The 23,835-nt window shown below is 37.4% G+C and overlaps 1 protein-coding gene across 2 annotated transcripts in view; it reads right to left on the bottom strand.

Moving 5' to 3' along the window:
- Positions 1-1,228: 1,228 nt before the first annotated feature.
- LOC139138791 (galanin receptor 2b-like) overlaps positions 1,229-23,835 on the bottom strand; it is a 76,438-nt gene continuing 53,831 nt past the window's right edge. For both annotated transcript variants that reach the window (XM_070707322.1, XM_070707323.1), the window contains one exon: positions 1,229-3,816. In XM_070707322.1, the coding sequence (XP_070563423.1) occupies positions 2,452-3,516 (1,065 nt within the window). In that variant the 5' untranslated portion in view covers positions 3,517-3,816 and the 3' untranslated portion in view covers positions 1,229-2,451. The remainder of the gene's footprint in view (positions 3,817-23,835) is intronic.

Raw genomic sequence — 23,835 nt, 5'->3', positions numbered from 1 at the left:
GCTTGTATTTTATCTGCATTACCAGAAGCATCTTGCCGTAACTCTGTCAGTTCATCTTTGTATACACCCATGTCTTCTGGCGTCATCTTCTCAGCCGGTATTTTATCAGCTATCACATCTTTAGAATGCGATGTATGACTCACATTTTCGGGCTCTGCGCTTGAGTGATATTCGACTCCACTCCATTCGTATACTTTATTTACGAATTCAGAACCTCCTGCCTTCTTTTTTAATGTGGATTTCTCTAAAAATCTACTTCCTTTATCTGTTGTAACTCTGATTTTTTTATATACAGATCACCATTAATAATCTCAGCATTTAAAATCAATTCGGTTCGCGCATCCGGATTAGTTATCCTATATTGTCTAAGAGTCCTTCAGCCATATCTTTTGTAAGTTCTCTTCTCTGTTTAATTAAAATATCCTCCAGTGGGCTATCCACTGAAGGATCTGGGTTTGCAAAAGTATCATCGGTAAAAGATGTTTCAGCAGTAACATCGTCATCATTTACATTTGCATCAACGAAATCCTGGAATGGTATATCTTCTCCTCCTTCTGCCATATTGTATTTTCTATATTACTACAATTATTTTTATCATCCATTACATATACAGTAAAAAATGCACATCTCAGTTGTTGAAAGCGTTGAACAATTGCCGACTATATAGAAAGAACAAGTGCTGCATATCGACGAAGTTATAAATTAATGGGTCGAATTGATATGGCTCTTAATATTACTAAGGGAATTCTTGTAAGCTCTGCTGTAATAGTGGCAATTCCAACAGTTCCGGTACTGTTAGCCTTAACTCCTATACCAGGTGTTATTATTGATGTGATACAAGGGAAAACTGGTGTAGCAAAGGACGAGGAGAAATATAAACATTATTATGTTCAATATAAACAGCTGCTTACACAAATACAAGAAAAAGGTGCAACAACAGAGGCTCCGGGGTCAGAACTTATTCAGGACATATTTCATCAGGCGCTAGAAATTCAAAAACAAGAAGGATTTAGTCCGCCGCTGGAGCGATATCTACGATATTATGGATTGAATGGATATGAAAGTTAGTTCGTACCGATAGGAACTTCGTGTTCAACATCAGCTAGACTCCGCGACCGGCCGGCCGGACTGACAACGGGGGTAAAAAAAGCTCCTTTATATAGGCTAGTTTGATGGTGATGACTCACACGGAATTTCCCGTACATGTATAAACATGTTGTGTGTGACTCAGCAGGGAATTTCCCCGCTTAGTTCAGGACAATGCACTGCTGCGCGTGCGTGAGTTCGTATATAGGTCAGGGTCACACTTTAGTTACATGGATGGTTAAATTTTCCTTCGCTCCCTTTAGATAAATGAATAAAATGGGTGTAAAAATTCTTATTAATCCCAGTTGACCACCTTATTTTACTACTTATAATCTTACTTATTTTGATACTTGTCATTTATATTATTAGAGTATCAATATTATAAGTAGCCTACTGCGGTCAATAGCCGTATATCCCCACTGCGCATGTCAAACATTTCGCCTTATTTACCTAAGATGCTGTCGGACGTATAAATCGGATAAAATCATGCGATGTATTGCACTCTCTACGTCATACGATATAATGGTTCCTTTGAAGGTTACATCGTTTAAGTGCCTATTGCTTTCATAGTAAAACCAATGTTTGCTGTGTTAAATGCGTGTTAATATGGAGACACGTCGGAGTGTATGGTACAGTATATAAACACACAGATAATGTCTGGCCTTGACACTTCTCGTACGCTACTTGTGCAAATATGGTTACCTAAAATATCCAATCTTTACCTTTCACGATATTTGTGTGTACAACGTGCAAATTTGATTGTCAGCTCAGTTGAGGAATGCAAATATTAAACTCATGTTAAACCACGTGTTCTTGTTGTACGCATGCTTGATAAGTACATTGAGTTCGAAGGAAGGTGCAATATTGCGCTTTTCTTACAACACACTGTACACCTATAAACAATAACGATACTCACAAATTTACAGTCAATTCCGATTTTAAAAAACTTCTCCACATTAAATCGTACAAAGATTGGGTAAATGAAAGAGAATAAGGATATATTGACCACTACTGATTTAATAAAAATTACAAAAATCTCATCCATAAGGAAAGGAAGGACCTTTCAGAGACTTAGGCATATTTAAATTGTTTTGATAAGAAAATAAACCGCAATTTTCAAATCCATAATGTGCTCTATTACACTGTTTTATCTCTGTTCTGGATATGTTCCAGGTGCATCCACCATGAAATCTTGAAGTACAATGTTTTGAATAATTACGTTGAAACTAATCAGAGTTACATTGTCTTAAGCTTGTTATTGAACGATGAACGTTGATTCAAATATGTGAGATGAAATTTTGTGAGTTTTATGGCAATAGATATCAGAGTGACAATGATCAATCGACTGTGAAATATTAGCTCATTTTATGTATTGCTGGACATCGTAATGGATTGGTTGTTGTCCTGTGATCGATTGAGTCCGAGGATTTTCCGACACTCCTCCCGAAACTCCTTCAACTTTGCCGCATAGATGAAAGGGTTCACGCACATGTTGCAGCAGACGGACACGACGGTGTACCGGAAGAAGATGCTGTTGAAATTGACGTAGCCGCCCAGGTTGAACCAGAAGTATATTATCTGATTTGGCGACCAGCAGATCGTGTAGGTGACGGCCACGATCAGTAAGGTGGATATGATGTTCTTCTCCGTTTTGGAGAGGTTCTTCTGTCCCGCCGCGGCGTTCGGAGCTTGGCCCTGGGCAGGATGTGAAATGGTACGCACATCTGAGGTATGGATCTTGCTCTGCCTCCGTACCACCCTGAGTATGCTTATGTAGGCAAAAGTCATGATTATAATCGGTGTGACGTATTGAAATACAAAGACTATGACTCCGAGAACGTCGAGACCGCGAAACCATATCTGAGTGCACCCTCCCTTGTTGTCCGACTCCTGAACCATGGCCCAATGAAGCTCATAGATGAAGCACGTGGGCCAGACCACGGCCACCATTATTCTGGCTTTCCTCTGCGAGAAGCTGGCGTGGTGTTTGATCGGGTGACAGATAGCGAAATATCGTTCGAACGTCAGAAACACCAGGTTCAGGGTGGAACCCAGGAAACAAGCCCACATTGGGTAGAGGCTCGACACCCAGAGCTTGCAGAAGACGTCGCCGGGAATGCCATGGGGGATGTATCCTGTAGGTATGAGGTTCACAGCTAACAGGAAGATGGAGCTGACAAGATCTATGCAAGATTGGTTTACGATGAATATGTTGGTGCTGGTTAGGCCTGTCGGAGTTGCTTTGTGAATCCTCGCGAAGACCACTATGACAATAATGTTTCCAACGACGCCGGTGATGCCGATAATTGCGAATATGACCTTCATAATAGCATCGATGTTTCCATCGACCGCCCCGTCGACGTCCAGCGTCTCGGTGACGTTGCTGGGACTGGCGGTCGAATTCCACAACGTCGTGTTGTTATTCATCATTAAGATCAAGGATTTTCAGAAGTTTAACAGTTGTCTGTTTAATGTACTGCCAAACAGTCAAGTTTCTCGGGTACACGACCGCTACGGCGGCAAGTAAGCTACTGAGCGGGGATGCATAAGCACCACTGAATAAACAGCCGAACATCAAACGCAATTCACGGCTGAGTCGGCTTTAATATACATCAATGGCTCTCCAATAACTAGTCTCTCACCACATTGATGAAGAGTCCTCTCGGGTTTATGATTCACTTTAACGAGACTGTATAGCTCACTTCATCCTCAGGTTAGCTGCGTTGATACCTGTAAGCAAGAGAGAAAGTCGAAGCGTGTGAAATTAAATATAACTACTACTGACTCAGAGATTCCTGTTTTTTTCAACTGATACAAATCCTGTCTCATTACCTTGTGGGCGCCTTACATCCTTCACCACTTTGATGCATGTGTGTGTGTCACATCACAGGAAATGAAGACATGCTCCCTCATGACCTCCCATCACCAAGACTTGTTATCGCGCCAAAGGTTGATTTGATAATGACCAGGAGCAAACGTCGTGCAATCCTCCGTCTACTTGATTCATATGCTCGATAAATACAAGATTTCATCTTAGCAAGTTAGGGGAAGCGCCTTTTTCAGTTAAAATACAGCTTGGTGTGAAAGGCACGTGTATATTAGCCCCTGGGAGGGAAAAAACCTTTGCTTGCAAGATAGACTTTTCACATGGTTAACAATCCGGCATTACAGTGACATGCTAAAAAAGATCTAGAAATGGTGTGGGAGTTCGCAGTTCAAGTATTGATCTTATGCCAATTTTGGTTATTATTTGATTTCCCAGATGCTTTCTCACATGTGCCAGGAATGTAAAAGTCCTTTTTTAGATATCGGCAAAACGGTGGTGTAAAAACCTAGTCCTAAAGTGTTTATGTCATTGACAAGATATTCACGTAATAAATTAAAAGCAAGAGACTCTGGAGGTAATGGAAAATAACAGTTTACTGAACAATATATTGCAAATTCATTTGTTGTTTATTCTTGTATTTGTAGTACACTGAGCATTTGATGACGCAAACTGTAAAAGAGCACTTAGTACAACAACTGTATATATATTACCAATACAGGCTGGATTTGGCGGTGTTTTGTCACGTGTGGCTATACCAAGGCTAACGATCCGAATGACTGATAGAGTCAATACAAGGTCAGCGAGCTTAAAAAAGTTTTTAAAATTGTCATAATTGTGATTTGAAAATATACATGATCAATAATGATGATGATGATGATGATGATGATGATGATGATGATGATGATGATCTCTCGGTTAAACTATTTTGTCATTGCTTAAGTACACTGTACAACATATATGTTAAACTGAATACGTTTATAGAAACTGGAAGGCCATTTTGGAAAGTATATCATTTATTGTTGTTATTAAATGTGACTTTGAAAAGCCATTGGCAGAATCATTGCTGACGTCCATTTAAGACTGGTATCATTATGTAAATAATTCCAGTTTATTCAAAACTAAAAATAAAAAGGTAAGAAGTCAGCTGTTGCCACATGTTGAAAATGACTTTGACACCAGACCTAGGCCTGCAAATTGGATTCGCTTTGTACAATGCGAAATCGACATAAATATTATGTACTTGGCTTTTTAGAAGAGAACCTCGATGGGGTTGAAATTATTTATGGTCAGTCTTAGGAATACAGCATTCACTTGAAGTGTTAAGCGCTGCCCATAGATGTACCAGTACATTTACCCGATGCTATTGATCCAGTTAGCTGCTAATGGGGATACAATATTTCTTGTAGGCTGTTTACAGTGCGGCTAGTACGGTTCTAGCAGTGTCAGAATCAGAGTAAATATAGTCGTATCTGCGATAGTTTAAAAATCGTAATGGACTAACACGTCCTTTTCTATTGGTACAAACACTTAAACTGTCTGACTGCTTTTTCAGGGTATTTGATAGGCTGGACAGTTCAATGCTATGGCTTTCAGAACTTCATTTGAACAGTCATGCCGACTTGTCCATTCCCGCACCATTCTTTCTTTTTTTCACGCCTATTGTGATTGCATCTCAAATGATTGATTGTTTGACGTCATCTCCAGGGGTTATTACGTCACGATTTGACCGGGTCAACGTTCGGAATTTAAAAGATTTCAATAGATCATGAAGTGAAAGTTTTTTGCAGTCTGATTAGCGGACGGATGCAGCAAAATACTGCTTTTAGTTCACATAATATATGATTTGTTCACGAACATAAAGATTCTCTTAATTCATACTTTTTTCGCTGCATATTCTGACCTCATTAATATATTACCACACCATGGTATGATTTGGATATATTTGTGCTATATATGTGTTATCTTTTTTTTCTGTACAAAAACTGTAAAGAGTAAGATTTGATTTACTTTGAAGGTAATTTATAATTTATTTGCTCTCTGTTGGAAGAGCATCTAAAAAAGAAAGCTCATATGATCCATTGAGTACCATGGCGATAGCCAAGTAATAAAAAGGGACAAAAACCTAAACTAACAATATATCGCTATATATTGAATGTTTTAGGGGAGCTGATTTACAGAATGCTTGCCATAAGGCCAAATGAAAAACTATGTTCAACACTGGTTTTAGTAAAGTGCCTCAAAAAATTATAGCAGGTTGGTCAAAGGAATTTTCATTTTTTCTTTTTGTTGGCTGAGAACTAGTAAAATATGGTAAAATTTACTCGAACTGTTTTGAAAGTGTTAAAAAATTCCCACAGTTGGGTGGGTTACCTGAAACACACACATTTTTTGGCCTAAATTAGTGTGTACGTGCATTCACAGACAAGGAGAACCCTTTGTCTGTGCTGCATTTGAGCAAGGGAAAGTTTGCCTTTCTGTAGCGGACTTACAGACAAGACCATTGCCAACGAGATCGGCATAGAGCAAGTAAAGATAATTGGTGAAATACAAAGTGATTGGGATTAGCTTTGTGTGCCTAACTTAAAAACAGCGTGACTTCAACACAGACACACAAAGCACAGTTATCGAACAAATTGAATACCGATTTCCTTTGAACGAGTGTTGTAGTGATCATCATTAGCAATTAATTCAAAATACCATTTGATGACGCAAATCGCGTGCTTGGCTATCAATAATTTCTTCAGTGTTAATGGCGATATTGAGCTTACATCAACTTTCTAAGCTTAAGTAAAACACTGGAGTAAGATATAGAACATATACAAGTCAATGCGTAGTTTCGTGTTTTATTATTATAGCCTTGCCAAGACATGATGACGTTTATGCAATGCACGGATGAGCACATCCTATATGATACGTATACTAGGAACGTGGAAGCTTCAATAAGTCTGCGAAAACGATATAATGTAAAGACTTAAATGCGAAATTTTGTATTTCTATTCTGGGTTCTTTTTCGTCGCGTTTGAAAGCTTTTCTTCTCAGCGATATAACTATCGCTCTAACGGAAGGTCTAATGTCAACACTGCATTCAAACAGACTTGAGGAACTAGGAAAGAAATCTGAAACGTGACTGTAGCATATGCTGAGTGACACCATGGTGATATAAGTGATCCCTGGTGCAGGTTTGGAGTCAGTGCTCCTTCGGGAATGATGAACGGCGAGGTTCAATGGCTTATTGTCGACGTCGTTGAGAGAGAGAGAGAGAGAGAGAGAGAGAGAGAGAGAGAGAGAGAGAGAGAGAGAGAGAGAGAGAGAGAGAGAGAGAGTATCAGTTCATTGAACCCAAAGTCTGATTTATTTCATACGCAATATGTTGTAGTTAGACTGAGAAAAGTGTTAGTTGAGAGTGATGCTGTGTAAAGACCAAGCTGGCACGCCAAATGCTAACCAACTGCACGAGTGATGTTGCTTCCAGTGGGCGGAACAGACTACTCATAGTAAACAGCCATATTCGCCCCGAATGCAAATGATACAGTTTTAGTCACGGTAAGGGAACCAACTCAACCAACTAAGCGGCTATATGCCTTCTAAACGCAAATGACGTCATTTCACCTAGACTCTTCACTAACGATTGCCTATAAGAGGCATTGATTGACAGTAAAGGGTAATTCATTTCGAAAGTAGGGCGCGAAGTAATAATACCTCGACTCGGCGGCTTAATTCTACAGTAACTGTATTTATAACAAACATGGAGTATTCAGATTACGTCGCATAGGTTGACGAGTTTGCGCAGCAAGACGGAAAATCCACTGTGTGGATGCACATTCTAATGGCATGCTGGCGTATCTAGAGTTTTTCAGGAGTACAGTGATTTGCATGCCGGGTAATGGTGAACAACCTATCAAAACGACGATGTAAATACACGTTTTTTACTGACTTCACAAGACAAGAATATCACCCTGCCTGCTACAAGCTGTTATAATTGTTCGTACCGATCGAACAACCCAAACCATTGATTATTTTTAATTTAATGATCGTCAATGGAGCAACGAACCAGGCTCTTTGGAATGTGGTGTTGCGTTATTGGCTTAATCTAATATTCAGCATAATAAGGAATTTAATAAACCGGTGCGAAAATCGATCTGACGGGTCATACCGTCTAGGTCGAGTCCAGATCACTGCACACCGTAACAGTTTGTCAAAGCGACACCATTTTAGCGTGCTTGTCTCAAGTCATGAGAGAGGAGCGATGGGAACGTGGATCTGGATTCACCCAGCGAGTATTTAAAAATTGCCCGAATTCGCCAAAGTCTGAACAGCTGCGCGGGTTTGAATGATTGAATATTTGACCTTCCCTTGGCCAAAACATAGCGAGCGTTTTTGATGAAATATATGTGAACTTGAAAATATTAATTCAACCTCGAACATGTACTCAACTTTTAGCCTATTTTTTGAAAGTAGATTAGAACATTTAAGAAGTTCTAAGTAGATACAGAAATGTCATGTTAAAATGTTACATATCTGTTTCTCAAATAATGTGTGGCAGTTTGGTTTTGTTGTTTTGTGTTTTGCCGAATAAAACTTAAATTGTCACTATGGATTAATCTTGTTGACGGGTGTAGCATGGTACGTAGCAGGGCACGCTAACCCATACCGGACACCATACACCACCACCAAGCAGGGGTTCAAGGTGGCTCTACTGACATTTGCAATTATCTCTTGGTTCTTTGACCTAGTATGTAAGTTATTTGTTTACCTGAATGATATTAATTATTGGACCTGGTTTGATGTTATATTCAACTGGCTTGTATAGTACATGTATGCAGTACCCTAGTACGTGAACAAAGGGCCGTTTGCGTTGACCGGGTGATAAATTTGATCTTATCAATTGATCTTGGTCATTGCTTGTAGGAAAAACCGATGAGCCGAGGGTATCAGGACAAAAAACTTCTTCAATTTCTGAGATGAATGTTTCGTTTTCTGCTTTTGTCTATTCTGAAAGTCTTTCTTAACTTATCTATACACAGTTATTTGATATTCTCACGCGTAACCAGCGGCTGCACAGCGCCGCTGAATTGCAAATAACGTGATGCGTGCTTTCTGATTGTGTCTCCAACAAAAAGGTCACACTGAACTTCCATCGACGGTATAAATTTTCAGAACTGGCACGTCCTGTTTACGCCGAGTGTTGCATCCTCGGCTCGGCACAAATTAGGCGCCTACAGTTTCGTCAAACGTCTACCCGATGATGCCGCCGGTGAATTGGTGATTAACCACGACATCACATGCAAGGCGAGAAACGAATAATGTTAGGGGTACTATTTGATCTCATTCGGGCAATTTTGTGCGTACAGTGTCCGCGTTCTTATCCAAAACACAGAAGCTTTCAAGGCATGGAACTTGAGCGTTCTGCGAGTACCAAGCTTGTTAAGATATTTAGCCACGAGTTTTCGGTAGTTTCTTTTGAAGACGGTGCTAGATGACTTCAGCAAGAAAAGAGTCTGTAAGAAAAATCTTTTGATCACGCTTCAAACTGAAAGAAAAACGTTTCTAAGGGACCTTTTGTGAACTGCCTTGTTAAATAGACCTGGCCTTCCTCAAATAACCATGAGTTACTCTAATCACTTACCATGGGCGAAATTTAAAGCGGAGAATACCATTACAAGTTCCCTTGATTCGGTTTTGATGACAGTGTTTGTCGAGGTGGGTACAATGCCCGGATCGTCGCTGGCACAAGGATCGGCCGCGGGTTTTTGTTCAGTACTGAAAACCGTGTGAGTGCGGAGCGCGAAGGACCATTGTGTAACTTGCATGTACGTTTCTCAACTAACAATAATTGGATCTTGGAGGCGAGACTACCGTGTTTCATGTGAGTCACGATGCGTGTGCAACAAACATCAAGAAACGTTACGAGCTTTAAGTGTGCGACGTTCGAGAGTTTGAGCTTGTGTGTCAATTCAGTTTACATAGGAGCTTGATTTTTTCATGCACATTATTGGTTAAAGACATGGGCATAACTATCAGAAAATAGGACAGCAATTGCCAACTACCTTTAATATAAAGTTTACCGGAAATCAATGTGACCTATACTCCACTTGCCATTTGAACTTTACTAATGCGATCATTTACCTATTTTCCAACTACGACCACTTCATTTCACCTGATGTCTCGGCATGTCTAGTCAGCATATACAAAATTAAATAGTTTTCTCCTGACATCATGATGGAATCCAGTGATTAGTTACTGTGACAAGAATTCATGACGACAATCAAACTGTACATCTGTGAATTGATCAAAAAAATTCTATGGCATATTTCATTAAAACGGTGCAGTAGTCCTCCGTGTTTTAAAACATTCGCTGGCAAAAACAAAACAGCAAGAGAGGTTTTGAGGTTTGTTGAAATAAACCGATTTGAAGTACGCATTCATGGATAGAACATTGTCAGACATTTGTTTTATCTTCTAGTACAGTGAATTTAATATTATTAACCCTGTCTTTGAGAATTTCGATTTCAATCTTATTAGGATTATATGAGAAAAAGGAAATTTATAATTGTTCTCAACCACAATGTGTTCAACATAAAACATGAAAAGCCTTGACTTCGATTTCGAAAATAAAAAGTTGGAATTAGCAAATTCTTTGATCATGCACGTTCGCATCTGCTTGCATGCCTTGACAACAGTTCTTAATAAATCACAGCCTATACTGCGTTTGTCGCTGAAACAAAGCGATGTGAAAATAGGATTAGATCTGCTGCCGACTAACACCTGAGGCATAGGCAAGGGAAATGGGAAAGGCTAAAAAGGTTGACTTCGATTAGCCTCGGCAGGGAAGAAGTTAATACAAAGGGGTAAAAAATGCAATTAGCCTTCGGTGGGCTGTCATTTTTTTTCCGCTCCCAACCTTGAACACTGTCAACAGAAATTCTCCACTTGAACGTGAAATCAATCTCTCTATATCTGCATGGCCTTGGGAATCATGGATTGAGATAAAAAACAAGAATGCTGTGTGAGGGTAACATTATTTGTCAAGTCGCTCTACTATAATTTGAAATCGAATATTTATGTTCACTGGATATGTTTTTGCTACTATTTTGTGCTAAATAATCGAAACCCTTTGAAGGTAAACCAAGCTGGCACATTTTCATTTCATAATCTACGGTGTTTGGAACAGCACTGTAAAAGCTCCCTTCGGGCCTATACGAAGCTCGACTCTATAATTTTCTTGATATTCATGTAATACAATATCGGCGACCCTCAGTATTTTCCTGGAACCAAGGACAGATGTTCCAACGCTAATAGACACCCGAAGGACACAAGTAAACACTAACCGTGGGAGGGTCGGATCCATAATTGCTTATCCATATATAATTTTACAGCGGATGTTGTTATTTCGGGTAATGTGCAATTTTTTAAAAGTCCAAAGGTCTTACAATCTAGTAATAGTGTCGTATGATTTTGAGCTGTTCTCGTTTCATGTATATCCTATGAGGTCGATAACACAAAGGCTAGACCAAGGATATTATATGTATACATGTATATATAATCATATTATTATCCTACACACAAGGAAGGCCTATATTATATATCTATCTATCTATCTATCTATCTATCTATCTATCTATCTATCTATCTATCTATCTATCTATCTATCATATATATATATATATATATATATATATATATATATATATATATATATATATATATATATATATATATATATATGACAAATAGTTGAAATCAAAATTTCAATCAATATGAAACCAAATGACACACGTTTTAGGTAGGCTAAGAGTGACGAGCAACCATATTGGAGTATTCGTTTAAAGAAGTCAAACTTCGAAAATAAGGATCTGAAGGCAGTACTCGTCGCGCTGGCACGTGACATCCTTCTTGTGAAATTCGTATTTTGTGCAATATGAGTTTTGAGAGTAAGATTTGTTATCTGGTCGAAGGTGAAATTTATGGTGGACTTCATTCTTACATCTTTGCAATATCTTCTGTAAGACCATCGGTTGTATTTAGGTCTTACGGCAGCTCGTTTTGTATTTGATATTGCTAATGCAAAGTTTGGTTTACTTCGAGTCTCATAAAACGACAAAATAATTTCAGTTACACTTTCACATGATGCTGTCTAACGCAAAGAAGTCATCTCGATCGATTTCACAAGCGATGGTGTGAATATGTTTACAATAAATTCACCAATAAAATTAAAGCGACTGAAAATTCTTTCATAAATGCATAACTGGACTATATTTTATGAACATTTATAATTTTATTGAGTTTTCATCTTCTAACATTCACATGCGTCTAGGTGCTGATTCAAATACACTGCGATTAAATCGCTATAACAATCTTAACTTTCTTACCACAAACCCTTTTAAACGCGTAGCATTACGATTTTTATTGAATAATTTACCCTGGGCATTGCGGAGTATAAATTCGACGCATGCTTTTAACCGGGCATTAACAATGGTATTTGGACAAATATAATAGCTTATTTAATCTACAAACACTTATACATGGACAATCCGCTGCTTTTGTAGTAAATGTAGACCGTAATAAACATGGTTTTTCATATATTTCATTGTTGCATTATTACTTTTTGCATTGTTGTATATTTTACGTCAGCTTTTAAATTTACTTTTGCTCACTGTGTATTGTGCAGTGGAGAACTGACTTTGCATGAATGATTCTGACCTGTTCCGGATACCCAATCCTATATGAAGATCCTTTTGGGGGCTTACTTTTGATAAATCTTGTAAGTAAAGTATAGTGATTGAGTCATGTCTGAGACGGTAATACAAGTACAATGCATACGACAACTGACAACAGAATGTACAAGAATAGTTATTAAACAGGAAGCTGGTGGCCCTCTCCAGACTTGTCTTCTCCTGTTTTTTATTGTATCACTCCTAATTTTTGTCTGGACACCACGACTACTTCATGATGAGCAATTTTGAGGGACTGGACAACCAGAAAAAGATTTTCATAACGTGTAATTTTCGGAACGTCTTGCATATATGAAAAATTACCCGTTAACTCAAGAAAGATTAAATTCCTTGTCCTCAGTGGCTGCTACACTTAGGTGTATCGAGTACATTTATGGTAGGGTATTAAGGTAGAAGAAAAGGCTTGGGCGACAGGTAAAATCTAATAACCAAAACAAGCCATTTATTTTGTTCTTTACGTATTTTTAAGATATATAGAAACATGTTAAATTTCCAGAAAGTGAGTGCCTTCACCATATGTAGAGATACCGCAGATGAAATTTCAATAGCGATTGCAGTTAATTTATTATATATAAGAACCCAATATTATTATTATTATTATTATTATTATTATTATTATTATTATTATTATTTACTGTAGAGTCATTCACATCCATACCCATTGTGGCGTTTGTCCTGCTGCTCATTGTCTCCTGGGCTGTTTAAAATTATTCTCCTAAACTCATTTATTTTCTTCTGATATTAAAAAGAACACATCGCAAAACTATGAACTTTATAAAATACATTGTGCCATGCATAATTTAGCGTCAAGCAACAGACAAAATCTCAAACTGTAATTTGAAAATGACTCAAAAGTTTTGCATAATAATAAAATATTGCATTGATAAAGTCATAAATGGTAAATAAAATAGTAAATGAAACATGAGCATTTTTCCGTGCTGTGAATAGTTGAGTACATAAAAACTGTTTTTGAGTCTGAAGAAACCATCAAGATTCACAGGCACCAAGACTACTGTGCTTACACCTTCCAGAATTAGTCTTTTCCGCTTATTTGCGTAATGTGGAATCACATTCGCATCAGGCCAATATTCCATAAATGCATGTGCATCATTGATCTTGTACGTGCATGTTGTATCTCTTCAGTGTACAGAAGTCATTGGCAAATTGCAATACCTGAGGATGGCGATAGGGCAATATGATGTCTTCCTGTATGGCCATGACTGCCCTTTGCGAAAACAATGCAACTACCAGGCCGCGGTATTCCCACTTATAATTCCAACCGTATTAATGTAAGGTGAAATTTGAAAAATGTCGTGAGTTAGCCACCTGCTAAAGTCTGCCTATCTAGCTGAAAAATGTGTACACATTCTGTCAAATTAGGTCAAAACTATAAAAAAATAACAACACCAGCAACAACAACACTCGCATCTACGTATTGTGGCTGGTACCAATTTATTATTGAAAGACGTTAAGTTCCAGGATCTTCGCAGTGACACGCTCAATTCACATTCTGCGTTTACAGTAAACTGAAGCAGCGGTTTCTAATCAGTACACTGGGTACATGTTCGCGCATATCATGTTTGTCCGCCATCAAAATTTCATATTGCAACCCATCAGTCAATCGATTTTAAAATGTCACACCGCTGTTCCGGGGCAACGCACCTATTTAGTTCACTAGTCATTTACTCCCGAAGTGAAATTGGCATAGACTTAAATTTGCGTGACACAATTTTTCTCCGAATTATATCTTCCGGTTACTTACTTTTATGTGTCCGGTTTAAGGCAAAAACGTTGTGGTGCACGCTCCGACAATTAACTCTTCAGTTTTGATGTGCGACATTCAATATCTGACGATGAAATTGTTGATGTTCGATCCAACGATTTCGTGATTAAAACTTACTTGGTCAATTATGATGTCCAGTATCTTCTGTATGACTAAAATATGCAGGCAATACTCTTCAAACTCAACTCTCTGTTCAAATACATTCCAAATCCAAAACAAGTATTTGTTCAGAAAAAGTATTTGTTGTTGTCGCCATAATGACGAAACACTTTTACAAACGCATGAATTATGTGGTTTCAACAACGATAACGCCGAGCAATTTATCTTGTTTTGGTAAATCAGGAACAGCTTTTTGCGACATCTTAACGATCTCCACAGTCGGTTGGATGCCGTATTAATAATTACATGGCAGCAAGATTGATGGAGGTACGAAGCCCATTTGTTCTTTAAAGAATGGTGTCGTCATTTATTTCAAACGTTGGGTTGAGTCGTTTTACAATGACTAATCGATGAGACGCAATATAAGATGATTCTATAAACTGCTATAGAGACGAATAACCTAAGGACGCACTATTGCGACTAGATTAAAATTCGACTGACAATAACCGAATGCATATGCTGAACATTTCATTGTTTAACCTTTGAGAAAAAGCAATCATTCTTACTTTAAAAATGAAACCCTCTTAAACAAAAAAATGATTGAGTTTCCTTGTACTATATTGTCAAACCATTTAACGCTTGTGATGACTGGTTGTCTTTAGTAATATCATTTTACCTCTCTCGTGCCATCCATTTCCAGTTGTCACCTCTGATAAGCTAGCATTTAGCTGTAGTCTGATACACATCAATTATCAGATACAAATTCAATCATCAATAAGCTGATAAAGTGACTGCGGGCAAACGTATATATTATGATTTGCGTCAACAGCGAGAGAGTCGCAGGGGAGTGCAAGGAAGGTAATATTCAGGAACCCATTAATGGAAACATTGGGAATTTACTGGTCTGCATGTGTCTCGGTGTAGGCTGAGTAATGTGACCGGACTGATAGGTTACACTCATGGCTTGGCAATCATTACATCATATCCATTGTTAAATTTGATGATCGTATGCAAGCTGAAACAGTAACCTTACATTTCCATTTCACGGTGATTTATATTTGATTTGTGTGAGAATGTATTTTAAAGAATTTGCCAAATCGAGCCACTCTTTGAAACAACGGCAAATTACCTGTGGTAGTCCACCCCTAACCATACGTTAGTTTAGTGTACGATTGGCCATAATGGCATCGTCAAAGCATGAGAGTATTATATGACATCAAAAGAGGTTCAATAATCAGTATTATTCAAGCTTAATTTAGATAACTGACCGGGTCAAAGAAGCAAATAGAAAATGCCAGTAAGAATAAGAGCATCTTAAATCATTGTTTATTGGTGGTACCAGGTGTCCGGAAACTCACCAATAATCTTCGAACACCCATATGACAACTCGTTGTATTGACAAAAGTAAACAAGCTGTTCTATTCGCATATATAACTACCGTAGGATTTCACTGATTTGGTTAATACTCGGTTAGGCTCAGTCCTTTAATTGGCTGAGATCGCTAAAACTGGTTTAATTCTTGATATTTCACTCTTGGTTAATATCCCTATCAAACTCGATCAAACTGTTGGGGGAGAAATAAAGGGCTCCGCGCTACCCACCTTTGCGCCCGGCTACGCCTAGCCCTTTAATATTTGGTTTCCCCTCGCACCTTGCCAATAAATAAATGTTGATGGTCAGCGCGTCGACCTCAACAAGTAAAGGGGAGCCTATTATCTTGTACGAGAGTGGCTGGTTTGCCTTGGAACACAGACACGTAAATGTTGTATACACACTAAAGTTACGGGTGAGTTTGCTGCTCTGTTGTTGTCTGCTCATCCCCTTTTTTTCTCAATTTCTTTATCTTTCCCATGCGGATGTATAATCATGACTCATCTTCGCTCATTTCACCCAAATGATGTATGCTATTATGTGGTCGACCACTTCCCTCAAGATTGAACACAAAAATTTCCCAATGATTAAACTATAATGATGTACGTTACCTGGTGCAAACACTCTGATTGCTTCAGCTGTAGTGCAAAGTTAATGAGCGCAGTAGAGCACTGAAATGCGCGTGCGCGTCTACTTCTCGTTTGGCATGGTGAACATTCAGAAAATCTGATCAATTTATTTAAATGACTTGAGTTAATTAACTGGAGATAAGATATGATATGAATCCAAGATTTATGCATTATGTCGTATTTTGTTAAATATCTGTAAGCATTTGTCTTATTTTTTCATACTTTCGCTGGCGTGAAAACGATACATATATTGGGTATACATGAAATTTTGTTATCAATCATTGTGATCGATGAAAGTGTCTAAATTTGTTTTTAGCGCAAGGCACGGTGTTACAACGCGAATAATGGTAATAATGTTTGCTGAAACGATATTTTTTTCTAATTAAACGCAATGTAATTCATAATTAAACTTTCACAAGAAAGCCTACCCAATTCTTCCTGTCCAGACATGACAATAGAAAAGTGTCGTGTAGGAAGACGAATGGGCAGGGTTCCCGCAGTTTGGCATTCCAGAACAACCCGCCTGTCTAAGTAAAAAAGAAGCTTTTGCAATTATACAATATCACCATACCAAGTTCTCATTGCACACACTTGCTGGTGCCTATTGATAGTTCGGCAACTATGTAACAGATACACTGTATCTATGAATTTATCTACCACTTGAACGCTTTTGTGCCATTCTTCAGTATCTTATTCTTTTTGACATCCCCTTCAAACAAACTGCTCTACCCCTGATAAAAATGCACTTTGTTGAATGGTTCGAAAGACCCCTTGCGTAACACTTTGTTGTGCTCAGTACGAGTATCTTTAATTATCATTGGGAAACCTTTAAAAGATATCAATCTAAGGGTTTAGCGGTATGATATTAGTTTGCTTGGTAAATAGTCAATCACAAGCACGAGTCACAGTGCATCAAATAATATCTGTAGCATCGATATATTTCAATGCCCTGAATGATTCAGAAACGATCCTTTTAACCCTGAAAAGGGAGTACAATGCCCAATATTGTTGGATACTTGATAAACTACCACTCCTTAATGGCCTTACACAAAAAATATTGTGATCTTGCAATATCTTTGCGACGGTCATAGAGAAAACGGCTGTACATTTAAACGTAACAGTGTTGGCACGCTGAGTAATTCCTGGCACAATCTCTAGATTAATGAACTCATTTACTATTAATCTTCTAATGCATTAATCATCATCTAATATAACCTGGAATTACTCATTTAGTGAAATAGCGTTGTAACGTTTAAAGTTTAAATGTTTTCTCTATAACCGTTTCACAGAGGACAACAAGATCACGATTTTGCTTGTGATGATGATGATGATGATTATGATGGTCATCATCATCATCATCAACATCATCATGTGTTTAAGAGGCTATTCTTATTTTAAAACGGTAATCTTCATCAGAGCCCTTAAAGGGAAAATCATTAGCATTTAAGAGAAAAAAGATATGTAAGTGTTTAACAACTCAAAAGTGTCTTCAAATATTTAGCACAAATATGCAATGGATATATCAGAGTGAGTAAATTCGTAGTTGAATCATCATTTGCAAATTCAATGAAAGGAAAATGAGTTCATTATTTTCAGAGGAGGAGACAGAAGGACTGTGTCTGATCGAACACCGGATTGAGTTCTAAGTATCAGCAGTATAAAACAACATTTGAGCGAGTGTCAGTCTTGTGTAACGTGGAAGATTCAAGTACTTGTGGTAAATAATTAAGGGCATGTATTGGCATTCCATATTTTGAGCAAATATCCTTTGGCGGCGAGGTTTCCTTTAAATAAATATATTGACATTCAGGAAGGAATCTCTTTCGAATAGACTGCAAGCGAGACAACACAAGCGTTAGTGCGTAGAATAGTTTATAGTCAGCTCTTTACATTAAAATGTCTGAGACCGATAACTTAACTGTTTACTTTGGCACCCTCTATCAAACCTATTCAAACATGATACAGTTATGATCACTAACTAAATGTACTCACAACTTTTTTATCAAACGTTTGCAATACTCTAGCTCCTTTTATTATCATCGGCAAAAAACCGGCAAAATTAAACGCCGACTGATCGCTTTCAATTCACAGAAAAAGAAAACCATCCGGTTTTTGTGTACAATAGATCAGTAAATAGATTCTTTGTAAAAATGTATTTTTTCGACCATATCACTTTACGGAAACGTTTCAGCCGTTTTCCCTTTGACAAAACATTCTACAGACACTATACAGTCTGAGATGATTCTATTTGCCATGGCAAGAATTTTCAATAACCCGTTCATAAATATTCGTAGATTTCTTTAAAGATTTATTCCGTAAATTGTGTAAAGATTGTAGTACTTCCGCCCGAGCGAGTTTGCAGTGGTCAAGGGGAACTAATTTCAAAATTGATAAAGGAAGAATCTGCCGGGGTGATAGATTTTTGGACTCCCGAAAGTTTATTATTCTTTGTTCGTCATGTGCTTTCGTGCACTGAATTTGAACATACGGAGGTAGCAAAGGTTCTGAAATTAAATTTCCAATAAACCTTAACATAAAGAATGGTGGTCATTTCGATCTTTATACCTTTAAAGTTTAGTGCCCCCATGTGTTAATTGTTATGCAAGAAACTGGTTAAAGGCTTTTGTAAGCAAAGCATGCGCACAAAGTGGATAAAAAAACCATGAATATAATCCTTTCAATGGTGAAATAACTAGGTTTTGATAACCGGGTAAGATAAAACATGTGCCACTCATGTACGCTGGCGCTAAATATGCAAGAACATCCTTCTGTTCATTTGTGACGTCCACTTGTGCAAAATCGTATCATTTGGCAATCGATGCATTGTTGGCATGTGAAAACAAAGTCCTTACACTATCAGCATGATACATCATATAGCTCATTGAATAAAAATGAATTTATCAATACTATCCTTTTCCCAATTATTGTTCCAATCACTGCCATTCAACGACTGAAGACCAGCGTCTGTAAAAACGCAAATTTGAGCTGTATGCGACGATTCTGAGCGAGGGAGGTCGTAACTCTAGTACATTGTAGTATAGGCAGACGTCTCACGTTTTGCAGTTACGGTAAAATTTGCAAAAGTTGTTGAGAGCTGCCCCAAAACGAGGCAACATACATTATGGTTGAAATTTTGGACCTATATCAGCTGGTTGCATAGACCGTTATTTAATCATGACGGATTTGTTGCTTAAAATTTAGCCACTTTCGAGTGATACAAAACAAGGGGATAACAGTTTGAGTAAACATCGGAAATTCCCCTGCAATTACTATGATTGGAGTTTGCATCCTAACGCACCTTTCACAAACTGGCGATCAAAGCATTAGCCTTATAACTTCAGCACGTGGTTTACAATGAGCGATGTTTCGTTGACTAAATCTAAGTCGCCAATAATAATATCAGTTATTGCGCGCACATACGCTGTGTTGGTAAGTTGAACACCATGCTTTTTGATATGAATTAGGAAATAGAACAAGAAACTGCATTTATCGACAGTACAAACATAACGGTAAACGCATAAAAAGTTACGACTAATGGAGCTTGAAATATAATTATTTATTACAAATATTGCATTATTGTCCCACCTCTAATGACAAACGTTAGCGACAAAAGGAAGATCATTATATAAACTGCTGTAGGCGTTTTCCGTCACTTGCCAGTATAAGTGATCAAAGAATGGTAATTAAGACACACTGTATACAAGTTACTTTGAGTAATAATACTTACAATATATGCATTGGATATTTCAAATCAGCGCGTTTTGTGTGATCTCATTTGTTATGCATATTTGATGTGAATATTTTGTTCTTAGTAAATTTTTAATTAAAAATATAAATTGTTTATCAGTCATTTTAATGTATGAATGGTGAACCAATAAATGTCCCTGGACTTAATTTACTTTTAATTCTCAAATATTAAAAGACATAAATTATACCTAGTGTATGGTAATATTACATAAAGGTCGTCAATATACTTGAAATTAATTACTGTTGACATAAAACTGTTTACAAGTTCTGCCGACATTGTTGCAAACTGACAGAAAATTGCATGTATCTCCCAGTGGATTCTACACTGAATGGCACATTTATCTAGTACACCTAGTAATTAAAATTCCCCTTAATATAGGATGTATATTTGTCGGTCTGTCTCCCTGACTGTCTGTCTGCCTGCATGCACCAGTATGTATGTATGTATGTATGTATGTATGTATGTATGTATGTATGTATGTATGTATGTATGTATGTATGTATGTATGTATGTAGTGTATGTATGTATGTATGTATGTATGTATGTATGTATGTATGTATGTATGTATGTATGTATGTATGTATGTGTTATATATGTAAATACGTCTGTACGTTTTTTTGTCTCTGTTTCTCTCTCTCTCCCTTTCTGCTAACCTCCTCGTGAAGGGTAACTCGTAAAACTAAAGAAGGACGTTATTTGAGCTTGCTAAATCCAAGTGATGCGGCTCTTTGAAAAGCTGGTCTATTTCTTTCCGAACGCACATCGAGAAAAACGCTGGTGGAGGAACCGATTGTGTCTTTAATTTGCCGTACAGAAAGGATATCATCTATTCATATGTGTTCAGAAAACACAAATGATTAGATTTCCTAATACACTAAGGCTACCCATATATATGCATGCAGGTGTAAATTTGTCCGAAAATGCTCCTTTACACTTGGAGGAAACTAAAAGGGGATATCAAATGCTGAGAAGTACCAATTATCTCCATGTTTTAGGCTATATCTCTGACTAATGACGTCATTCCCTGTGTAAAACCCAAAGTACTGGGAGCCATAAATTCTCGAGCTATCAAATGCGCTTTTGATCATGCCTGCATTACATTTGTAATCGCTAAAACAAATACATAAACACCGCCGTGATATCGATCAAACTGGAATGAGTTGGTTCCAGTAGACAGTAAGCAGGCATGAAAATCAGATAAATGTGCTCAAATACTTAAGTCAATCCGGCAGAAACAATTAATAGGAATACTGAAATACCAAACGACTCCCCCTGTAACGTAAGAGGTTGCAATTGTACTGTAGTCAGGCACATTACTTCCATAGTGCTCGAAGTTATTCAATGCCCTTTACTTGATAATGTCGCCACTGGCAAAATACACTCTTTCCATGGAAATTTAATACAACTCAAGCGCTGCAAAAGAGGGAGTAACACCGTTCGGGGACTATTTCAAGGCGAACTACTTGATTCGTCCGCGGGGATCGTGCTAACATTACAATAATGTATATGACATAAATTGACAAAGTGTGTACTTTTAACCCTTTTATCGCAAGACTATCATCATGCGCAATGATTTTCAATTTCCAGCTAAAACAGCGCAGTGCCATGATGTTGCATGCACAAATGTAGCATCACAATAGACCGAATAGTTGGGCGATGTCTCGAAAGACGCTTATACAGTCAACAGACAATAACTCATTGCGACGACGTGTCTTCAATAAGAAATCCCCGTGTTTCAATTACCAGTTATATACGCGAACAGAACACTAGTCAAACTCTATTGACTTTATTCATTTATATTGATTTCGAGTCATCGGGCCGTGTGACCGACACACAACTATAGCCTGTGCATCTTTTGCAGCTCTTTCTCGTTACTACAGAAAAATAAACGGTACGTGCCTATGGCAAGGGGAAAATTGCCCATTTTCTATGGCATCATCAAACCGACTAAAAGCCGCGGTCTGGAAAACTATTCCGCTCGACTGCTTGACTGATAAAGCGAATATGAAAATTTAAGGTCCTTGACACCGGTAACTCGGTAGACCCATCAATACAAATTAGGCTACCATTTTAGCGTGGATCTTGACTTGGCGCCTTTTCTTTGACAGGGATTTGTGCGCCGCAGAGAATGTATTAAAATTTTCACCGACTTGATCTAATGATTCGACGTTGAAAACCATGCATTGAGATCAGCGCTATTCTTAGTTTGTGGTGAAATATTAACCGGTACATTTGTGAACTCTGATTCGTATGAATCTTTACAGCCGCTAAAATGGCTACCTAGTCGGCACATTTCACAAGAATTTGTTAGAGCTGTTATCGAAGAAATACTATAACTAAACATCGAATATTGGCCAGGTGACGCATCTGCAAAGGATTATAAACTAAATAATCTATTTGCATGACACTAACATAGGGTACACAGCGCTCTTCTTTTTCGCTAACTATCAAATCTCGGCAAAAGTTCCACCTCAGATACTCAAGTACAGGTATCAACAAACGTTATGAACGTTACAATCGTTTGACTGGAAAATTCTTTGTGTTATCGACGACTCTATCAATGTCATCATAGCACAAATTGGTGCCAAACGAAAATGCATCATATTTCCTTGGGAAGCAGCGGGAATACATAAACATGCATAAGAGTCCAATTTATAAAGTTCAGAATTTGACTTTTTGTGTCTTATGGTAGATCCGAAATGGCTATTTATCAGAAGAGCCAGATATTTGCAAAACCAAACTGAACTAAAATGTTTCACATAAAATTTGATAGGTCAATAAAGGAATCAGTTTTCAGCGAGCTATGAGCTCAGCTGCCTAACGGGAATCCCAGAAATGCCTACAATTTGAATAATATGATGTCTGTAACATCGCGTCCATTGACGAATTGAATGTAGTTGAAAAGTATAGATGAAAAGATAATGATATAACACATGAAGCCAATGAATGATGTTAAAAGTATGCAACTTGAAAAACGACACGTAACATGTAAACGAAATTTTAAATAAAAGCTATCAAAGCACATGAACAAAACCAAACTTATATAATGTTAGATAGGCTGATCATATAACGTCAGCTATTCATATATATATATATATATATATATATATATATATATATATATATATATATATATATATATATATATATATATATATATATATATATATATAATATTATATATATATATATATATTATATATATATATATATATATATATATATATATATATATATATATATATATATATATATATATATATATATATATATATACTGAGAATCTAGGAACTTGTAGTTGTCACTCTACAGGCTGTTTCATGCGCTAAGCAATCATCAGGATTGCTTAGCGCATGAAACAGCCTGTAGAGTGACAACTACAAGTTCCTAGATTCTCAGTATTACCGCCCTGCAGAAATGCATTGAGCACTATACTTTGCCTGCATTGACAAGCAAACCATTTTCGTATATATATATATATATATATATATATATATATATATATATATATATATATATATATATATATATATAGTGAAACCTGTCCAAACTTGAAACTA

This window comes from Ptychodera flava, chromosome 8, assembly GCF_041260155.1.
Source record: "Ptychodera flava strain L36383 chromosome 8, AS_Pfla_20210202, whole genome shotgun sequence".
Classification (NCBI taxonomy): Eukaryota; Metazoa; Hemichordata; class Enteropneusta; family Ptychoderidae; genus Ptychodera; species Ptychodera flava.
This window is presented reverse-complemented; position numbering and strand designations above follow the sequence as displayed.